The sequence below is a fragment of the Eumetopias jubatus genome, unplaced genomic scaffold, assembly GCF_037043125.1.
Source record: "Eumetopias jubatus isolate StellerSeaLion01/CBP00866 unplaced genomic scaffold, mEumJub1_p1.0 scaffold_27, whole genome shotgun sequence".
Taxonomy (NCBI): Eukaryota; Metazoa; Chordata; class Mammalia; order Carnivora; family Otariidae; genus Eumetopias; species Eumetopias jubatus.
The window spans coordinates 292506-315187 of NW_028274833.1; the positions used below are offsets into that span (position 1 = coordinate 292506).

The 22682-nt window shown below is 42.1% G+C and overlaps 1 protein-coding gene across 1 annotated transcript; it reads left to right on the plus strand.

Moving 5' to 3' along the window:
- The first annotated feature begins 640 nt into the window (after positions 1–640).
- LOC148161994 (RNA-binding motif protein, X chromosome-like) lies at positions 641–11371 on the plus strand. Its single transcript, XM_088020464.1, has 8 exons — positions 641–749; positions 1244–1350; positions 3816–3990; positions 5909–6061; positions 9101–9215; positions 10097–10222; positions 10300–10388; positions 11076–11371. The coding sequence occupies exons 1-8, from the start codon at positions 641–643 to the stop codon at positions 11369–11371; spliced, it is 1170 nt and encodes a 389-aa protein (XP_087876590.1).
- Positions 11372–22682: the final 11311 nt, after the last annotated feature.

The following is a 22682-nucleotide window of genomic DNA, read 5'->3' on the forward strand; positions in this document are numbered from 1 at the left end:
CATTTTGCTCTTTAGGTTACAAATTCCTTTTCTTTCTAAGGGGGGAGGGACAGAGGGAAAGGAGGAGAGAATCTTAAGCATGTTGGGGGGAGATAGTTGCGGGAGGAAGAGGAGGGATGAGCCCATGCCAGAACCTGAGGGAAAATACAGAGTCGGCTGCTTAAGCGACTGAACTGCCCAGGCATTCCTCATTTTTAAGTTTTTATTTATTTTTGAGTAATCTCTACACCCAGTGTGGGGCTGGAACTCATGACTCTGACATCAAGAGTACCTGTTCTAGAGGGGCGCCTAGGTGGCTCAGTTGTTAAGCATCTGCCTTCATCTCAACTCATGATCCCAGGGTCCTGGATCGACCCCCGCATCCGGCTCCCCGCTGGGCGAGAAGCCTGCTTCTCCCTCTCCCACTCCCCCTGTGTTCCCTTTCTTGCTCTGTGTCTGTCAAATAAATAAATAAAATCTTAAAAAAAAGTAACATGCTCTATTGACTGAGACGCAGACACCCAAGTTTCACTTTAAGAAACAAAACAAAGCTTATGTACGGTACTTCACCTAAATTTTACATACGCTGATAAAATACATCGTTTTGGCTTATAATTTATTTTTTGCAATGTGTATATGTTTTCAAGCAGTTAACAGCAAAATGGTGGAAGCAGATAGACCTGGGAAGCTGTTTATAGGAGGCCTCAGTATCGAGACTAATGAAAAGACTCTTGAAGCAGTATTTGGGAAATATGGTCACATAGTGGAAGGTAAATTTTGAAACCAACATCTATGTAAATGTTAAAAGTAAATTATATTAAATATATATAATTGAACAGCTAAGCTAAAATTATTTTTCTGTTTTTGAAACTTGAGCACCTTTTTTTAATATATTAGTATTTGTGTTACATATTGGGAAAGCATAATAACAATGAATGAAAGGGTACACCTACAAGTCTCTTACTATTGGGAGGGGGAAAAAAAGAGCAAATAAATAAAATATGTGTATTGTGGAGGTAGGGTTTTGAAAAGTGATAGGATAGGCTAACTGTAGAGTTCTTCACTGTTAATTTTTAGCAACTCATAATGTAAAATGTAAGGTTTTTAAAATAACTTGCAAATTTTTTTTACTCTCCTATCCAGAACATCAGTTAAGTTAAAAAGAACTTAGAAAAAATCGTCAAAGGGTGGATTGATAATTTTCAAAATATTAAGAAGGTTCACTTTTATGTAACATCAAATTAAATTTTCATATGCACTACAGTTCTTTTGATGAAGGATCGGGAAACAAACAAGTCCAGAGGCTTTGCTTTTATTACATTTGAGAGCCCTGCTGATGCTAAACATGCTGCCAAAGATATGAATGGGAAGGTAAAAGAGTCTCTTAAAAATTTTCTAGCTCTATTGTTCATTGAATAGTATTTTTAGATTGTTTTTATTTTTCTAGTTTTTTAAGATAGCATAATGCGTATGCCAAAATTCTTTACTTGTCACTCTTCTTTTTGTTACATAAATACTGGAGAGCATAGTTGGAAGGAGTGAAATGAACACTAGCTTTAGCAGTATATGTTAATGTATTTCTACGTTAGTATTCCAGTATTTAAAATAGAAAAAAAAAAAACACCTGCACAAAAATAATACAGCAGAAAAAGCTCTTGAAATTCATGGAAGTGTTTCTGTAGCATAAAAGCTTAGGAAGACAAATAGGAAAGATTAATTCCTGTTTTTTGGGGAAAACAATTCTTGAAAAAGTTAATACTTGAGCAGAACCTTTACATTCATACAGGCATTCAATTCTTGAGGAAAAAAAGTAATAAACTGTTGAAGTGGTGATCAAAATAATTATCTGGTCACCTACACCTAATCTTGCTCTTCTCTCCTTAATAAGTTTTTATTCAGTTACCAGTAATTTTTGTAAAATTGGTACGTGATTATTTTATGATAGTGGTTGAGGGTTTATTTTGATCCAGCCTTTAATGTACTAATGAATAAAGCAGTCTTTTTCTTTCTGGATCTTAAAATCCAGTAATTATGTGTCTTCTATATACTTTTAAGTTTTTCAGTGATTCTGTTAAAATACTGAATACTTTATCGCATTCCAGGTCACTCCATTCTAGAATTTTTGGTTTCTTCATTTCTTAGATTATCCTAATCTGTTTTATGCCTTTATTACTCTTTAAGCTATTCCTAATATTTTTTGGACTGGTCAAGACCTGGGTCAGCCCTAGCATTTTCAGCTTCAAAAGCTCAAATTGCATATTTACTCCAAAATTTTATCTCTTATCTTGTAGGTAGTATCTTTTTATACTCATAATGCTATAAATTAAGTTCATTTTTTAAACTTTTTAGTTAGTTTATTTTTTAATTTTATTTTTATTGTGTTAATTAAGTTCATTTTAAAATTATTTGCAGGACTTCTTAAGTTCACAGTGTGGAATACATATGTTAGTTTTCTTTTTTCTCCTGTAGATTGGTTTCTGGTACAAAGCAGGCTGTCACTACATACTGACCTTTTTTTACTTTGCTTTTATATTTTATGATTGTTACGCATGTAGAAGTTGGATTTGGCTGAGGATTTTATGTTGTGTACAGAGGTAAATTACTTAGAACAATTGATGATTCTTTTGTGTTCTGGTTTTTAAGGACAAGGCCGTGAGTTTGTATAGACTTTATTTCTAATTTTTTTCAGCAGACGTTTTATTGAGTACTTATGTATTAGCCTTTGATAAAGCAACTGAGTGTTGGTTGTAAATCAGAGTACCTGTTTTCTTGTATTTGAGGATGAAAGATAAGAACTGTTTAAATGAGAATTAATATGGTTAGTACAAGAACTTTGATAAGAAATAAAGTTAGTAATCTAGTTAGAACTTGTAGGGGTAGTGGACAGTGTTTTTATCCATGAAGATCAAGGGGTGTTAGCTGAATCCTGCATTTTATAAAGGAAGCAGCCATGCATAACTTTGCAGAAAATATTTTGGACCCAGAAACAGCAAATGAGTCCCTGGTGTGGGAACTGCTATTTGTGGCTATTTCTATTGGCCTAGGGCCCATACCTACCAGAAGTCTTGGTAGGAATTTAGGATTTAAGACTCTTTTCCATATGTAATACAAAATGACCAGAATGTTTTATGTGGGATAATTATTAAAAGTTATGTTATTAAAAATTGTGTTGGCCCCTGTGAAAGATAAACAATTCTGAAATTATTGAGAGATTAAGAAATTTAATTTGAAAAATGAGAATAAGTACTATACTAAAAAGTTGTTTTCTAGGAACATATTTAAAGCAAAGCTGGGTAAGAACAGAGTATGGCAAAACATTAAAGACCAAATAAATGTTCTATTAAAAAAAAGAAAAGCAAAGAAAGTTATTATAACTACGGTAAATACAGCTGCAATCATATCAGGATATTTCCTTTTAATTTTTAGAACAGATACCAAAAAGTTGTACAGAATATAAACAATCATTTTGAATAAGTAATAGTAACTTTTTTTCTAAATGACAGTACACATTGTTTTATATACCTTCGGGACACTGGAAAATTTAAATGCTAGAAAGCCAAAAATAAAGTGAGTTATACATTAGAAAATGTATATTTTCATGAAATGTGAGAGCTATTCTTTTTGATGCTGGATGGTATTTCAAGAAGTTTTAATAATACATTTGTATTGGATGACTTAATGGAAGGCAGTTACTAGTTAAATGTCTCATATTTGGCAGGTGAAGGACCTGGTCATTATTTTCTTTATTTGAACTTGATTTTAGTTCAGTAATGAGTAGATTTGTAAAATTTGTTAAATTGGTGTAATGTTACCGATATTCTACTTAATGCCTTTAGTGTTTGGATGGAAAAGCAATTAAAGTGGAGCAAGCCAACAAACCATCTTTTGAAAGTGGTGGAAGACGGAAGCCACCACCTCATCCAAGAAACAGAGGACATCCAAGAAGTGGGAGATGTGGAAGAGGAGGAAGTGGGGGAGCAAGAAGGCGTTCCTCACGTGGAGGACACTTGGGTAATGTTTTAAAATATAAGGATGGAACCATAGGACTGGAAAACAGTAAGTTTGAATGTATGAAAATCAGTTTTTATTTACATCTTTTATGAGCATAATAAACTAAGATTCATTAGATGAGGAATTAACATTCATAATTGAAATACTACTCTTTTTTAATGATGAAAACACGACACTTTATTGCCATATTTGTCTTCAGCCCTTCAGACAAAACTTGGCTTCACAAATTTGGTTTCTCATTTTTGTTATCATTGTAATTATTGCCATTTGCCAAGACGTAACTGATGAGTTGACAATTTACAATAATTATCCAGACCAATAATTTGTGATTTTTACAAAAGGATAATTTAGAGAAATTCCTGCCTTAGAAATGTATACCTAATCATTTAAAATCAATTATTCATTTAACTGAATATAATGCTTACTTTGAAAATTTGGTTATTAGATGATATTTTCAGATTATTTATGTTTCCATAGATACTTCCTTTACAGTGTTACTTTATCACATTTTTTCTTTTTTCTTTCCTTTTTTCTTTGTATTATGTTATGTTCTAAAGGCTAAGGAATTATAGTTCTAAAATGCTTGAAATAGTATGCAAAAATACAACCTTGCAGTGAAATGGCATAAATTTCAAACTAAATTCAGACTGCAGTATTTGTTTTCCATATATGTTTGTGCAAACATCAATGTGAAGGTTTTCTGCCTTGGTCTCTTGTTAGTGAAACTTGCGTTTGGGGAAATATCTAGAGCTTTCTTTAGATTTTGGAAGATGTCTTTACTCAGGTTAAAAGCCACTGCTTCACAAATACGAATTTATCTTTGTTGTGTGTGTTGGAGGGAGAATGAGTCATTGAAAATGGTATTTATGAACTTTCCAGAGAAGACTTTTTTACTCGGTATGAAATGGGGTCACTTCCTGTGTGTTGAATAAACTTTGTTCCTTCTTTTAACTGGTCATTAAAAATCAAATGTTTAGATTCTGTTCTTGAAAATCAGTGTGATATTTAGGAAATTATCTCCTAAAGTAGAATTGTAAGATTTGTCCCATTTATTTTTATTTTTTTAAGATTTTGTTTTATTTATTTGACAGACAGTGAGAGAGGGAACACAAGCAGGGGTAGTAGGGGAGGGAGAAGCAGGCTGCCTGCTGAGCAGGGAGTCCTATGCGGGGTTCGATCCCAGGACCCTGGGACCATGACCTGAGCCAAAGGCAGACACTTAAGGAGTGAGCCACCCAGGCGCCCCAGATTTGTCCCATTTAGAAGCAATTTTGTTTTTATCCACGAAACTGATACTGAAAAAATTTTACCTATTTCTGCCGTGTATAAGAATACTCATTTTTTTTTTTTACCTATGACAATACCAAGGAATGGGATATATCTAAACGTTTTTCTAGTTTAGAAAAGTAAAATGATTTTTAATGATTTAATATGCATTTCTTAAAATGCCAGTAAAATTGACCATAATATAAATTTTTGTTGACTATTAAGTGCATTGTAAGAATTGTATATGTTAACTCTTTCAGGTAATGAATTTTTGATGTATCTTCTCCTTTAGATTTTTAAAAATACTTTGATTTGTGCCTATGTATTATATGCTTTTCAAAGTAGCTTTCTTGACATGAGGATTACTTGAGCAATTATTTACCATTTTTCTCCACCCCTTCAGTTTTTCCCAAATGTGTCTCTTTAATGTGAATATAAAATGCTTCTTGAGTTTTTCTAGGTTTTCCAAACTAACTTTCACAATAAGTCTTTGATTGTATTTATGTATATCATGTAAGAAAACAAGGTTAGTTTATACAAATCTGCATACTTAAGACCAGAACATTGTTTAGTAAAGATTTTTAAACAGTGAAACTTCATCATTTAAAAAATGTTGATTGTACTTTACTAAAAAGATTTCATTTAAACACAGATGATGGAGAATGTACTCTTAACTTCAACGTGAGTTCTTCCAGGGGACCTTTTCCAGTTAAAAGAGGCCCATCTTCAAGAAGTGGAGGTCCTCCTCCTAAAAGATCTGCTCCTTCTGCTCCTGGGCGTAGCAACAGAGGGGTTGGAGGAAGAGGTAAATGCTGTGAATTCTTCTGAATGAAAATCATTTATTTTAAGAAGTTGATTTTAAGAAGCGCAACGGAAAATAAAGTATATGGGTGTATTTATGGATCACTACTTATTTTTGGTTAGGATCTAATTCTTCAGCTCCTAATTATAGATGTAGTAGGTGATTAACAAACAGTGGGGAAAAGCATTCCTATTAAGTCTACATTTGTTATAGAACCCCTCTTCATTTTTTAAAGTTCCTGATATAACATGCTTTGGTCATCAGGTTTTTTTTTGTTTTTTTTTTTTTTGTGTGATTTCAAGATCAAGATATTCTTGAAAATCACAATGTCCTATGAGAATATTTTGATGTGTAGCATAGCTGTGTATTTTTATCAACTGGTTTGTTATTAATTAGTTTATAAACAATAAATGCAACTTGCGATATTGTTTTTTCTTTCTGTGTTTGGACCATGATGGTGCTTTACTAAAAAGATCTGTTTTAAATGCAGATGATGATGGATACACACTTAATCTCAGCATGAGTTCTTTGAAAGTATGTGCGCTAGTGATGTCCTAATCTAAAACTTACTAGAAAGTTCAGTTTTAAAATCATAATTACGTGCAAGGCATTGTTTTAATTTTGTGAGAATACTAAGAAATGTATAAATACATGTGAGATACATTCTTTACTTCCAAGAATCCTCTCATTAGGAAGGAAATATCTAGTATTAAGTATTCATGATAAAGAAATAGAAAATATTTTGTTATCTAGGTGAACAGAGATCACTGTGGGTTTTGGTTATTTAAACAAATAAGGCTTAATAGACTTAATAAAATTTAAATAATAGACTTATAAACTTTAAATAATCTAAATTGGAAATCATAGGAGTGCATATAGTTATGAAGGTATTATAATTTAGTTATGACATATATGGAAGATAAAAGTTCATCACCAAGGTTGATGGAGAGATGTTTTAAACGGTAAGATAACAGTCCTTAGGGAATTGAAATTACTTGAGAGAATTTAAAGAATGCAAGAGGTAAATAGCATCAAATATATGAACAGATAACTTCGAGAAGATGTAAGATCTTGGATTGAACAGAGTAGGAATCAAGAGGGTAAAGAACGTCTTAGTGAAGAAATAAACACTATATCTTCAAATTTAGAGAATGGTAACTTCAGTTCTTTTAATTTGACATTGCCCTTTAACTCTTATGGTAGAAGTTGACATTATCAAATTTACCTTTCACGAAGCTAAGTGTAATTTGCTGTTGTCTTAAATACAGAAGAAGCCTACACATTTCCAATGAAAGAATTAGGAGAAAAAAAATTGGAGGGTGAGGGCTTAATTCTAGGAACTAGGAATAATACTTAGCATGTGAAGATAAGATTACTTATGGGAGAAAGTTGCATATGTAGAAAGGGGTACATTACTTTCCCAAATTACCTCTTAAACAGTATTGCTAATAAAGCACTAGACATCATCACTGCCATCATTACAAAACTAAGCCACTTGGTTATGATAAATTAGAAAATATATGTAAAGAATTTGGCATCTAATGCCCAAAGGAAAGATAACATTGTTGGTGTGAGTGGGGTGAATTGAAATCAATACTTTTTTTTAGCAGAAAAAAGATACCTATGTATTTCCGTTAGTAAACAGTTTGAAGGTTTTGCATGTTAATACTCATGAACAGTTAGTATGAAGATAAAAAGAAATAAAGGAAAGAATAATATCTTTCAGCTGGAGCAGTTTTAATGACTGAATGATTCACTGTATGTGAATTTCTTGTTTAAGCTTTTTGAGAAACACTGGCCATGAAGGAACAGTGGAATATAGAAAGCCATGGGAAATATATAGGTGATACCAGGAACATTTAGGAATTAAAGGAAAACAGCATTGTAAATGAGCAGAGTGGTAGAGAAAGCAGGGTAGGTACATCATGTATACAAGGTACTAGAAGTTTTGCAGTTGGGGGCAGTAAATAGAACATGAAGATAATGAAAGCAGGAAGAGGCACAGTTCGTTTCATGCAGTGGAGAGATTGTTTTAAGAAAAAAGAAAACGGCGCCTGGGTGGCTCAGATGGTTAAGCGTCTGCCTTCGGCTCAGGTCATGATCCCAGGGTCCTGGGATCAAGTCCCGCATCGGGCTCCCTGCTCCTTGGGAGCCTGCCTCTCCTCTGCTTCTCTCTCTCTCTCTCTCCCTGTCTCTCATGAATAAATAAAATCTTAAAAAAAAAAGAAAACAAGGATGTATAAAATAAACATGTTTAAATTAATTAGAATGAGGTGGCTGTATAGAAGACAAAGGAAAGTGATGAATAATGGGGTAATTATTACGTTAAAGTGACTTTTAAATCCCTTTGCTGTGTTAATACTTGTAACAATAAGGAAGTATTCTTGATATTGATTCTTGACGGTGTTAGCATGTATACAAGGGTAAAAGACAAAATATACGGGGAATCTTGAAACTTAACAAAAGTTATGAAAAGACATAAGGTAAATGGGAAAAAAGTTTGACACTAAATTGTGATAGCTTAATAAGTACTGTGATCTTTGAGGAGCAATTGAAACATTTTAACTAGCATGGTACCTCACTGCCATCCTATTGAATATGGAAAAAATAGATTGGCTGCAGTGGGACCATTATAATGGAGAGTATATTGAACAGCTCAAGCATGTCTAATGGACTCGGAAGTAACCTGGACAAGGGATGGACTTAGTAAGACAATGACAAATAGAGAAGAAAAGCTGACAAGTGAAAGTAAAGAGGCAGATTGAATCATTGAATTGGTACTGGAAGTAGCTACTGAAATTGTTTATATTTAGTAGAAGTTTTTTTTACATACTGATGGTAATTTAAGATTATGCAAAATTTACATAGGGAAGATACCAGAAGATAAGACATTCAGGAATATGTAAAAAGCAGAGAAAAATAATCATAAATAGTATCTTAAGGGAGAAATCTTTTAAGAATTGTGGAAAGAAATCTGTGTTTTGAATTTTTCTTTTTTATAAAAGTTATTGAGGTACTTACTTAAGAATTTTTAAATTAAAGGGCCTCCCTCACGTGGGAGAGAAAATTATAGAGGTCCTTCACGCAGAGCGCCAGTGTCTTCCCGGAGAGATGACTATATTTCACCAAGAGATGATGGTTACAAAACCAAAGATAGGTAAAGGAAAACAAAGTATATAAACTGTTAAGTTATAGTGGATTTTTGTTTTTGTTGAAGTGAAATTCACTAACAAAATTAAATATTTTAAAGTTAATAATTCAGTAACAGTACCTTTACAGTGTTAAACAACTACTATCTTTATGTAGTACCAAAACACTGTTATCATCCACAGATAACCCTTAATGTTACCCCTACCTGCTTTCAGGGCCTCACAAACACCAATCTGTGTTCTGTCTCTGGATTTACCTATTCTGCATGGATTATACTAATGGAGTCAAACCATTGTAACATTTTGTGTCTGGCTTCTTTAGCACAAATGTTTGCAAGAAACATGCATTGTAGCGTGAATTCTTACTATGGATTTTTTTTACGGGTTTTTATATTCCTTTGTATATGCAATAAACAGTCTGGGATATTTCCGCCATATTATGTTGTGAACATTGATCTGCAAATATTTGAATACCTGTTTTCAGTTCTTTGGGGCGTATACTCAGGTGTGGCATTTTTGGGTCCTATTGTAATTCTGTAATTTTTTAAGGAACCACCAGCCTTTCCCACAAGAACTGCACTATTATACATTTTTATTATCAATGTACAGATTCTGATTTCTTTACATTACTAACATTTAATATTTTTTTTTTTTTAATTATAGCCAATATAATAGGTGGGTGAAGCAGTGACTAGTTTGTGTTTTGATTTGAATTTTACCTAATGACTGATTGAGCATCTGTTCACGTACTTGTTGACCATTTGTGTATCTTCTTTATAGAAAAGTGTATTCATGTCTGCCTGTTGAAAAAAGACTTTATTGTCAGAGTTTTTTATATATATTCTGGATATAAGAAACTGCATTTTTAAAATTTGCTGCTTTATTTAAGTTATTCGAGCAGAGATTATCCAAGTTCCCGAGACACCAAGAATTATGCTCCAACATCTAGAGACTCTGCATACCGTTACTATGGCCATTCGAGTTCTCGGGATGAACATTACTCTAGAGGATATAGGTACTATGAAAATTTAAATTTCTATCAAATAGCTGCTTACACTTCTTGTTACATTAATGCCTTTTTTTAAAATTTAGTGATCGTGATGGCTATGGTGGTGGTCGTGATAGAGATTATTCTGAACCTTCAAGTGGAGGCTCTTACAGAGAATCATATGAGAGTTATGGTAAGAGTTCAGTTGTGGGGCGCCTGGGTGGCTCAGTTGGTTAAATGACTGCCTTCGGCTCAGGTCATGATCCTGGAGTCCCAGGATCAAGTCCCACATCGGGCTCCCTGCTCTGCGGGGTTCTACTGCTCCCTCTGACCCTCTTCCCTCTCATGCTCTCTGTCTCTCATTCTCTCTCTCTCAAATAAATAAGATCTTTAATAAAAAAATAATAAAAAAGTTCAGTTGTTACTTAAAACTCATGCAATTAGATTTTACAAGCCAGATTGTTGAGTATATAATGTTACTTCTAATTCTAAAGGCAAAACCACAGTATGGCCTTTTATTAGTTTGAAGATCTTTGAATTACTTTTTTAATAGTCCATTTAAACTAACAGGTTACTTTTAATGGTAAATTGGCAGTCTCATCAAATTGGCATCTCATCAAAAACATTTTAACATTTTTAACTAACAAGGGAGAGTGTTTAACAACATGAAACAGAAAAATATGAAGGTCAGAATTTCAGCCCATTTTCAGAAACTGACAGCACATTACTTCAAATTATTTAACATAAAACATGCATGTTACATTTACATTTCCTTTTAAATTAATAACATATTTCTTCCAAATACAGTACTTAAATTAGGTTCATGGAGTAACGATGCCACAAAAATTGTAACGTTAGTTTTTTTACATTGACCTTACAGGTAGCTCCCGTGGTACACAGCCTGCACGTGGGCCCCCTCTGAGTTATGGTGGAAGCAGTCGCTATGATTATAGCAGCACTCGTGATGGATATGGTGGAGGTCGGGAAAGTTACTCAAGCAGCCGGAGTGATCTCTACATAAGTCGTGAGCGTGGTGGAAGACAAGAACGAGGGTTCCCACCCTCTGGGGATAGGGTGTACCCTTCTCATGAATCATATGGTAGCTCAAGTTGTGGGGCTTCCGGAGGAGGTTGTGGGGGAAACCGATCTGAAAGAGGAGACCGTAGCAGATATTAAAAACAAGTTCTGTACCAATTTTTTGTCAAAGAGGAAATTTAACTACTTTTTTTCTGTTACTATAGAACTAATGAAAAATGTTACTTTAATGGGGAAAGGCATATGTTAACTTGCCCTCCATGAATTTTTGGATAAGATGGATAAGATAAAAAAGTATTCAAAGTAATTTCATGATTGCTAATGTAATTGATGAAAACTAGATAAGTTGCTTGAATGTAATGTCTGCATTGTTAAAATTTTCGGAGTAAAAATTTCCATGAAATGGGATTTCTTGTCTAATTTTATTATTGGGTTAAAAAAGTGAAAGCAAAAGAAAAAACAGGAAACCAAATTTCTGTGGAAGGTGAATTGCACTGTTTCCCTAAAATTTCCTTTTGTGTCTGAATATAAATGCATACAATATAAAGCAGTATGTTACTTCTGCACAGGAAGCTGTGCCTATTTTCCACTTGGGCATACTAAGCCAATTAATGTGTTGTTGTTTGTAAGCATAAATGTATAAAAGGTTTACTAAATCTCCAAAAGGGCTACAAAAGATTGCATTTGCCTCATTACTCTAAAGTCCTCCTAAAGGAGTGGTGTTAGTTAAAAGAAAAATTAGATATAGGAGGATACAAAAGTTTAAGAAATAAATTAAGCATCTATTTTCTTAACCAGATTAAAGCAGCAAATGACCAGAGTGGGAATATTGGTAATGAAACCAGTTTTCCACCTAGATCGAAACTTGAACCAGTTAACTTTACAGAGTATTAAGATATAATGAAATAAGTGCTCCTAGATTTAAAAATATTGGTAAACCAAAATATTGATAAACAGATTTTTATCTTTGGAATTATTCATTAACTCTATCTTGGACTATTTGAAAATGTAACTCAAAGGCTTCGTATATACTCCTATAAACATGCAGTTATCAATAAAATTAGGTGAAAATCATGAATAGGAATAAAAATATTCATTTAGTTGTGGAAGCTGAGCGTCTAAAAGCTTTGATAAGCCTGCCAAATTGAGTTTGGAAAACTGGGAAATTACTTTTTTTTTTTTTTTTTTTTAGGAAAAGCATAAGGGAAAATTTACATACTGCTGGAGCATAAAGGTTTACTAAATTAAAAATCTACCTTATGATACTGAAATGGTAAAAAGGGACAAAAGGAAAAAGCAAACCCAAATTTTGGACTGAAATGAAAACTGAACAGATCACTTCACAAGTAGCTCCAAATGTTTAACATCTAATGATTCTTAAAAATACAGACTAAGGGCACCTGGGTTGCTCAGTTGGTTAAGCATCTGCCTTTGGCTCAGGTCATGATCTCAGGGTCCTGGGATCCATCCCTGGCTCAGGCTCCCTGCTCAGCCAGGAGTCTGCTTCTCCCTCTCTCTCTGCCCCTTCCCCCTGTTTGTGCTTGAGCTCTCACTCTCAAATAGTTGTTAAAAAAATACAAACTAATCTTAACAGGAGGAAGGATTATTTTCCATGAGTAAATGATGAAGATCAGCAATAAGAATACTTGAAGGATGAGTTAATTTGAAAACCTTAACCACAAATAGGATAAAAATATTTTTCAAAGGAACTATTGCCATCCTTGTATGGGTGAAGTTTTTACTGTTATGAAGGTGTTTTCCTTCACCAATGAGGTAGGATCATGAAGGTTGAACAAGAAGAATACAAATTTCCCAGCATTCTTGCCTATTTTAACAGTGGGGGCACAGAAAATAGCATCTGTGATACTCTGATCTGGGGGCTTTGAACTCCAGGAAGATTTCTTGACAAGATGCTGTCATTATGGTAATAGAAGTTATGTGGGAATGAGAATAATAAATAAAATTTCTCCAATGCGGAACAAGTCTGAGTAAACACTGAATGAAAATTCATAACCAGAGCTGAAAGACTATCCCCTTAAAGTTTTCATAGGAACATAATTCTCAGGGAGTAGTTAAATTTATTTGTAATCCAAAGAATGAAAAATCCTGAGTAGAAATTTATTTAAATTGGACCTGTTTTTTAAATTTTCTCTGTACATACATAATACAGGGAGCTGTAATGTTGAGTCAGTCTTACATATGGTTTATATTAGTTGGCTTTGAAAAACAGCAAACATAAAATTCCTAATTAAAAACCTTGAGCCAAAGTTAAATAATTACGTCCTGTTATTGACTAGTCACTAAAACCGGTTTCTCTTAAAGCATACTAAGCTGCCTTTAGAAACTACATTGAAACAAGGCCACACCAGCTAGTTTCCTGTGTTTATTGATTCAAGAGTCAATATGCATGCTCTGTTGCATATAGGTGCTAAACTGACAGCAGTGTATAATAGTAGATTCTCTTACCTCCTGGTAAAGTTTTTTTCATTTTTTTTGTTTTTGTTCTTTCGTTTTTAAATGGAGCTAGAAGTTGATGAGAAGGAAGAAATTCCTGCTTTTCAAGACCTTCTAGCTGAAGTACGAAAGACATTTATATGATGCAGATTAACAGAAAAAAAAAAAAACTAACTTCATATGTATGGGAGTCCACACAAACAGGAAATTCCAAATGATGTAGGAAAGACCTTTGGGTTCAAAGCCGTTGGTCAAAGAATTCTTGAGACATCTTTGGTGCAAAAGGTGATTTTACTGAAGCACAGGAACAGGACCCCTGGGCAGAAAGAACTGCACCGGGGTCATGAGGAGAGGCCCATTATGTACTTTCAAGTTAGGAGGGGGTTGGGGATAGCATAAGTCTCTAAGGAATTTTGGAAGCGAGTTTTCCAGGACCTTGAGGGGTTAGCTATTGTTGGGACCAGGTCATTTATTACCGTCTAATAAAACCTGAGTCATATACCCTTCAGATGTATATTGGTGGGTCACATGCTTGGGGGATGATTGCCAACATGGATCTTGTGGGGTTTAGAGGTAAAGGAAATTTCTAAAGGAATTTTTACATGTTAAAGTAGACTTATAGGATCTTGGGGGCGGGGAGCACACTATGATGGCCTTTTGCCCTTAGCAAATTTATTAATATGGAGGCAGCTGAGTCCCTAGGAGAATGTCACTCTCCCTGTTTGAAGGACTTGTCAATGGACTGTAAGTAGTAAGGAAATTTAATAATTTTTCTTCCTTTTTTCCCCACATTATTTCTCCCCTGAACAGTTTTGACTCTTAAATCTTTAAGGTTTCTGAGGGTGGAAGGTCTCATCTTCTGTAACTTCCCCTTACTGAATAGGGGCATAGAGATGTCCCTACCTATGGGTCAACATTGGTCAGTTGGGGGCTTACATAGGTACAGGAGTTACAAAAGGCAGAGGTCGCTGAATCCAAGGGAGACGTGTGGATCTCCCCAAGTGGAAAGGATCATCTGTTGGCTTAAAGTTAACGGCAGCGAAAGAGTCTCGACACCACATTTGCATGTGTACACGTGTGTATTATTGTGTGTTTAGGCCCTGGACAGCAAAGGGGAAGGACTGTGGGATTTCCAGCTCTACTGATGATGAGGAAAGAGGCAAGAGTCCGAGTGCATCCACGTCTCTCTGGACACAAAATCTCATGTGCATTCCATGGTTCTTCAGATGTCTGTCTCCCCTGTCAATGCACAGATGCACAAGGGCCAAGGCAAGGAGGGAGGGGTGGAGTTGTCAGGCGTGTGTGAGGCACACCACCCATTTTGCTGCTTGCATGGATGTCACTGGTGTGGGAAATAGCTAGGGGTTTCAGTCTTCTTCCTGGGCCGCACACCTCTTGTCGTGTGGCCCCTCTCATCTTCCATCCCCGGGAAGGACAATTCCAGAGGTCTGTCATTGCACGAATGTCACCCGGGAGTGGGAGTGGACATGGACAGCATCCACATGAAGTCAGAACAGATGGAGACCAAGGTCCAAGACCATGGGGGCACATATGAAATCCACACTGGGGGAAACACATGGAGATCTGGTCAGGGACTATGCCTGTACATATGTGCACGCTTCTCCCATCTGAGACGGGGTGTTGGGGTGCGAGCAAGAAGACCCTGCTTGTCGATGATGCCTGGAGAGCCTGGCTTGTTTTGTCACCAGACCAACAGCCCCAAGGCTATCATGCTGGTTCGAAACCACACTTGGGCATTCTCTCACCACATTTGTGGGCCAGCTCTGGGGACGTGACTGCCCGGCTTGATGTGCCGCTCACGGTCTCACCCAGCTGGCCTGGAGCAGGGAAGTTGAGAGTGGATGCTTTCTCCTCTGCAGGCCAGACGAGCCGGGAAGCCATTCCTGGGGCATTCGTGCTGTTGGCAGCATGCAACAGAAGACGCTCCGTCTCTGGTGGTGAAGGTGTTCGTGCTACCTGTTTCCTGGGTGCCATCCTCAGCTCCTTGCCACCTGGCCTTCCAAAGAGTGGGCACTGGGGTCACCGACCTGGTGATCAGCATCCACCTGCCGCCCTCTCCAAGGATTCGCCCAGGCTCCCTCTTCACCAGGGGCATCATGGTTCCCATGCCTGTATTCTCTTGGCTCCGGGAAATGCCTGCATCCACCTGTCCTCCATGCCAAACACTGTATGTCTGCATTAGCGTGTGAACGTAGGTTTGTGTGGGCACCCAGCTTGGCAACATTTGAAGGTTCACCGGCCTGGCTGCTGGTCCCAAAGCGGGGGAGGGCTTTGAATTCCTGGTAAAGGAGCTGCTCAGAGACGCATTTGCATCTTCCTTCCAGAAGCCTTTATGTTCCAGAGGCCCTGTGGCCAGAGGGGTCAGAGAAAGAGCACCAGAAGAGAAAGTCAGAGAGGAGGATGGAGAGGAGAGCGTGAGGAAAGGACAGGCAGACCGATGGACAGAGAACACTTCATCGCTCGTATCCTGACCAGCAAAGGGCATGCACGGAGACAAACTGTAGCCACACATTTTCCCTAGCATGCAGAAAGATTCAGGGCCTCTGTCTCCTGGAATCACACTATTCATACTCTAGGGCCTGGGCTGAATATTTCCATGCACACTCGACCAGGCTTCCTGGGGGTGCAAACAGTGTCCTGAGTCTTACAGGAGTATCTTTCAGAAGGGTGAGGACAGCTTCGCATTGTCGGTACAAATACCAGGCAGACAGTGTGCCCTATGTGGCCGCGGGAGTGATTAGTGCGGGCAGTGTGGGTGGGGGTGGGGTTGCGGCGACGGAGTGGGTGTGTGAGGAGTGTTCGGTGCAGCTGGGACCCCGAGGCCACTCTGGAGGGGGGACATGGGCGGGCTCCCTGGCTGGCTCCTGCTGGAGCGAGGGGTGGTTCTGGCTAAGGCCCCGACCACTGCCTTGCCATTGGGTGTTCCCGGTGTCCAGGTAGCATCCGGGGCTTGGCATGGGGGCTACATTAGGCCAAGGATGCGTGCCGGGAGCCCACGCCCCCACGACCCAGAAGCCACCTGGCTGCAAACCATTGAGTGCATTCTTCCTATGGAGCTTGTGGCCTCTGATAGGTGCCCACCCTAGGCCTGGGCGCCAGCATTATACCTGCTGGCTGCTTGCAGGGGTCACGTGCTCACACCTCCAGGCCATTCCCTCTGCCGCTGCCGTGGCTCGGTGCCGAGGATCAGCTCCAAGTCCAAATGGAGAGCGAGGCATGGTCCAGGGACCCCGGGCCTGCCCCAGAATCCTGGACCACCTTAGTCCGCGAAGTGAGCTGTGAGGAGTCTGGGGTCCATGGGGAGGCAGACGCCTTGGGAGAAGCAGGGGTGCTGCAGGCCGTAGTTGAGGGGGAATGGTGGCACAGGCTGTGTAGGAGCCTCAGGCCTGGCAGCACAGAGGTGAGGCCGGCCCGGGGGAGGATTTGGTGGTCGTGGTGGAGGATATCATGGCAGTGGTGCAGGTCGTGTTGACGGAAGACGAGGAGGTGGCCTGAGCTGAGCAACACGAGAAGATGCAGGAGCTGCCACAGGAAGGGAGAAGGCCGGGTCCCGAGACAGCCGGGGCCACACTTACCGCACTGGAGGTTGTTGTCTTAGTGCTCAGCTTAGGGGATACACAAGCTACCAGGGCCTACTTGCTGCTCAAGCCAGGATCTATATGAAGTGAAGTTCTCACCTTGCTCACCAGAGGGCCAACATCCAGTGCATCCCGTGCTTCTGGGCGGAGGCCGTATCCTTCCTCCGGCTGGGGGGGGCTTGGCTGCTGTGCAGGAGCACCGGGAGGAGGGCAGGAGCAAAGCCACACCCAGGGCCATAAGCCCTGGGGCGAAGTGATCTCCCACTGGCACCCAGGCCCCCAGTGTTGTGGGCCCACGATCCCTATAATACACAGCTTAGGAGGGTGGGGAGGTGCAGGGTGGGGCGGGGGTGATAAGCAGGGCCTGAGACCTGTCCAGACAATGTCTGAGCAAAAGGTGTGGGCCAAACTTTGGGGCTGCAGCACACCCAACAGCCTTGCGGGGTTCAGGGAACATGAGTCAACACGCTTAGATAAGTAGTGTAGCCCAAAGCACCCTTGGCTCAGAGCAGATATTGGAAGGGAACGTTTGCTGGGTACATGGGGCAGATGGAGAGGCTGCCCTCCCCCTTTCCCTGTCCTTCAGAGCCTGCGTGGTTTTCCAAAGAGTTCAGGGCAGACCCACAATGTCGTCCGCTCTCGGGTTGCCAAGTCAGTCAGCGGGCCGCCTCGCTTCGGCAGACCACGGGAACCCAGACACGGCGCTGCGGCGGTGCTGCAAACTCTGTCTCTACTAGCCCCACACAGCCAGGCCGGGGCCCCAGGCCCAGGCGCCTACACGCACCTTTCCTCCCTGCCTGTCTCTCCCCCTCTGTGTCCTCGCCCGCCCTCTCCCCCTGTCCTCTCTGCCCTCCCTCTGTGTCCCTTCCTCCCGGTGTGGGGTTCTCTCTGTCCCTCTCTCTCTTTTGCTTTCCCCCTGCCCCCACCTACCCCTTTCACTCCCTCACTTGCTGACTCTGCCAGGACCACCCTTTGCGCCGTGGGTGCGCAGCCATACTCCAGGTGAGCCAAGCGGCCCCCTCCTGTGCACAGGAGGCCCCTCAAAGTCACGGGGTTTCAGGCAAACACACAAGCAAACACAGCCATCAGCGTGGGAGGGAGCACATCCAGCCATCCAAAGCAGTGACTGCCTTCCAGCAGCACACACAGGCCAGGGAAACGTGGGAATGGAGAGCAATCAGGCCCTTGGCCTTGCAGTGTCAGCTGCTGGCAGCCTCAGAGGTGCTGGAAGCCAAGGGACTCCCCAGGTTGGAGCAGGTGGGAAGAAAGGGCAGGAGCTGATTAGGTTGTGAGGGTGGCAGTGCCTGATTTTTCTGCACTTTTTCACCTTCAGATCGTTGCTGTGAGCTGGGAAGTTCCAGGTGGCTCCTGGTTTCCTTCTGTAGCCCGTGCTGGCAAGGCTCCTTGACCCAAGGCAGATCCTGAAACACCCGAAGATGTCAGGCGTGATGGGTGACCAGGGCAGAGACTTGCTCAGCTACATGACAAATTTGGAGGTCAGTCCTGGGCGAAGGTGGCTGGGGGAGGCCCGGTAGGCGTGGGGTTTGAGCAGGAGGGGGCCCGGGGAAAGTGTTTCAGTGCTGCAGCCAGGCAAACAGCTCAGGGCACCTAGAAGACATGCTCCCCCTTTCCCTCCTATTTCGTCGGCAGGGCAGGTGGAGGAACTGTGCCATCCCAAGTACCACTGCAGGTTGATGTTTTCCTTTAGGAGCAACCGCTACTTCCAGAACAATGTGATGGTTAAGGTGTATTGGCTTAGCGTTGCAAGTAGGAGTGGGCTTGAGATTCAAGGATGATGAGGGTGGGCAGGGGGGCACTTGGAAGCAGGAGGGGTGGTGCGTGGGGTCCCCAGCGTGGGGGCGGGAGCAGGCCCAGGAGCTAGAGAGCCTGGGAAGGGGGAGGGAGAGAAGGCCAGTGGACGTGTGTCCTCGGCCATGGAGGGAATCTCCTAATTTTTCCCTTCCTGCAGGATAGAGGGCATCTCGTTCCACTCCAGTCCAGTGGTTCTGGGACTATGAAGGTGGAGTTGCCTGCTGCAGGCACGACACCACGAGCCGTAACTTCCTCAACTGCTTGTGTGATCCCACCTGCCCAGGGTGTAAGAGATCTGCGAGGTGGGGCCTCTGAGGGCTTCATCAGCTGGAGTGATGCCCGAGCACCAGCTGCTTGGTAACGGGCCCCGGGCCCGGTGCTCAGCTGGCCTGTTTCCCCTACCAGGTCATCATTGAGGACCTGTGGCCCAATCCCTGCAGTACTACCCAAGGCAGGAAAGCAGCTGTAGGGAATGAACTGAGAGGAGGGCTTCTCGGGAGGAGTCAGGGTGTCTAGGTCCTGATGTGTGTGTGTGTGTGGAAGGTAGCTGGGGACAGGCAGATTAGTGGTGGGGAAACTGAGGCTCAGAGGAGCCTGGACCCCAGCTGGCCCAGGGAGCAAGTGGTGGGGTGAGAAGGGAACCTAAGGGAATGTAGGCACACATCCAGGGGGTTGCGTCCACGCGGGCAAGTTCAGGCCCGCCAGGCTGGCAGCCGGAACATCCCAGGTCAAACGGGAGAGGTGAAGCTTCTCCACCCCATTTCACCGGTGCCTGTTGGCCCCTCTGTCAGGACTCCAGCTGCTTGTTCAGTTGGGGATGGCATGCCAGTCTTTGGGAGTGGTGCTGCATTGTCCCATCCCGCTGCTGTGCCGAGAATCCCCCAATACCCTCCGTATTCCCAACCACCCGTGGCCTCCCCCAGCCACAAAGCCTTTCTTGGGAATGTCGCTGGGCTATGCCTGAAGGATCCTGAGTCTCTAGGGGAGGAGGAACAGAGATCCCACGAGGACAGAGGACACCCTATACCTGCTGTGGCTATCCTTGGTATTATGCAATTTCACAAATCCCTAACGCGTCTGTGTGTGTATGTGTGAGAATGTTTGTGTTGTGTGCACCCAGGGCATGGCACCTGTGTGGACATGGACAGCGCAGAGCCTCAGAGTCTGACCAACCACTAGAAGTTGAGGAGGCGTGCACCATTGTGAGAGATGGGTGGACGAGTGTACATGGTGCTTTGCCTGCACAGGACAGAAATGGGGGAAAGGATCAACAGTCCAGCTCTGGAGAGTATCCAGCACATATCTTATAGACAGTGAGAGAGACATAAACAAGTTAAGAAGCGCTTTGCATCTGTGTGTGGGTTTGTCCTTGGAGCCAGGACATGGCGAGGAGGCAGTCTGCCTGGTGGGGCCCTCCATCTCCCAACGTGTGGGATTTTATGACAGGCGGCGATGTTCAGCGTGGGCACAGGGCAGGGCAGAGCATGGCATGAGGACATCCTAGGCAGGGACTAGGAGGAGGATGGGAAAAGGTAGAGCTCTGTTCATGGGTGCCTTATTTTTCAGGGCAGGGCACACAGGTGGGGAAGGGTCCTGGCAAGCGGCACTCTCGTGGCGTGGTGGCTCCTGGTCCCACTGGATTGACACCGCTTAGGGAGCTTGGCCGAGTACCCTAGCTCCTGGAAGCATGACCCGCCCTGCTGCAAAGCGGTCTCATGCATGCATCTGTTCAGGAGCACCGCAAAACCCACGTGTTCCGGGAGGATGAAGGAGGAGCCCATCCCTCGTGGTTCCTGCAGACCCTCGCCATCCCATGTTGCAAAACCTTTGCACAGGGGAGATCCAAGGACGTGTGAAGAAAGGCACGTGTGAGTGGTGGAATTCACTGCGGGTTTGTGAGTGGGCTGTGTGAGGGAATTCTGTGTTCAGTTGTGTGTGTGTGTGTGTGTGTGTGTGCGTGTGTGCGTGTGTGTGTACTTGCACGTGTGGGCACCTGAGCATGCCTCTGTGCCTGGGATCGTGTGTGCTGGTGTGGTGTGTGTGAGTTTGCATGTGCCATGTGTGTGTGGCAAGTGTGCATGCCTGTGGACCGGAGAGCATGTGTCTTGGTGTGTGTATCGGGAGGGTGTGTTTGCAGGTGCACAGGAGTGCTGTTTGTGAGGCCACGTTCGTGTGCCACTGTGTAGGGACCTGGGTGTTCTTGTGTTGCGTCTTTGCATGCCCACATATGATTTGGTGTGTGTGCCCAAGTGCACATCCTTCTTTGCCACAGACCTTGTGAGTTGTTGGGTGTTGTGTGAGTGTGTGTTTGCACACACATGGGTGTGTGTGCGCGCATGTGCAGGGCCAAGCGCACATATCTGTGTGCGGGCACCATGTGTGTTTCTATTTCATGTGTGTGCATCTTTACATGCATGCATATGTGTGTATGTGTGTGGCCATGTGTGCGTGCCTGTGTGCCAGTGACAGTGTGTGCTTCCCAGGGTTCTGTGAGTGTTTGTTTGTGTGTGTTCCTTGTGCACGTCAGTGTGTGTTCCTGTCAAATGTGCATGCCTGTGCACTGGATATCATATGTGTCGGTCTGTATTTCCTGAGTGTGTCTTTGCCCATGCACGGTGGTCTGTGTTTGTGCAGCCAAGTGTACATACCTGTGTGTGGGGACCGTGTATGTGTTGCATGGTGTGGTGTTTCCCAGTGCACATGAACGTGTGTGTGGGTATGAGCAAAAATCTGCATGGCTGTGTGTGCTAGTCCATGGATGCATGCCATGTGGATTTTTTCAGGCGCAGCTGGGTGTGTGACTTTCGGTGGGGCTACGTATGTATGGATGTGTGCCAGAGAACTTTCATGTGAGTGTTGAGTGTGTGTGTGCTTGCATGCACAAGGATGTCTGTTGTGTGTCTGTGTTTGTAGGCCTTTGGGTGATTGTGTGTGTGTGTGTGTGTGTGTGTGTGTGTGTAGTGGTGGGGATATGTGCGCACATCTGTAACCACCTGCTCACGCCTCAATTTTGGAGACTGTGTGCCTGCTTGGTGGGTGTGAGTTGTCTTACCACATGCGGGTCTATTTGGGTGGTCATGTGTGCAAACTTGTGTACCGAAAACATGTGTGGCTGTGTGTGTGTTTCATGTATGTGTTTTGGAATGAGCTCATGTGTGTGTGCATGTCTGTAGCTGCGGGTCCCGCATTGTATGCCTGTGTACTAACGACCGTGTGTGTTCCTTGAGTGTCTGTGTGCGTTAGGGGCCGTGTGTTTGTGTGCGTGTGTTTCTGGGGCCAATTGTGTATTCTTCTGTACTGGAGAAAGGTTGTGTAAGTTGTGGGTGTGGGATTGCATGTACAAAAGTGTGTGTGTGGGTTGGGAAGTTCAGCGCATATGCCAGTGAGCCAGTGACTTTGTGTGGAGTGCATGAGTACATGTTTGCGTGAGCACGTGCGTGTGTGTGTGTTGGTGTGGACCAGTGTGTGTTCCTGTGTGACGCAGACTGTGTGTTACTCTTCCCTGTGGTTCTCCTGAGGGCAGGTGTGTTTGCGTGTATCCCTGTGAAGAACAGTTGTGTATGCATATGTGTCTAAACCCGTGTGTA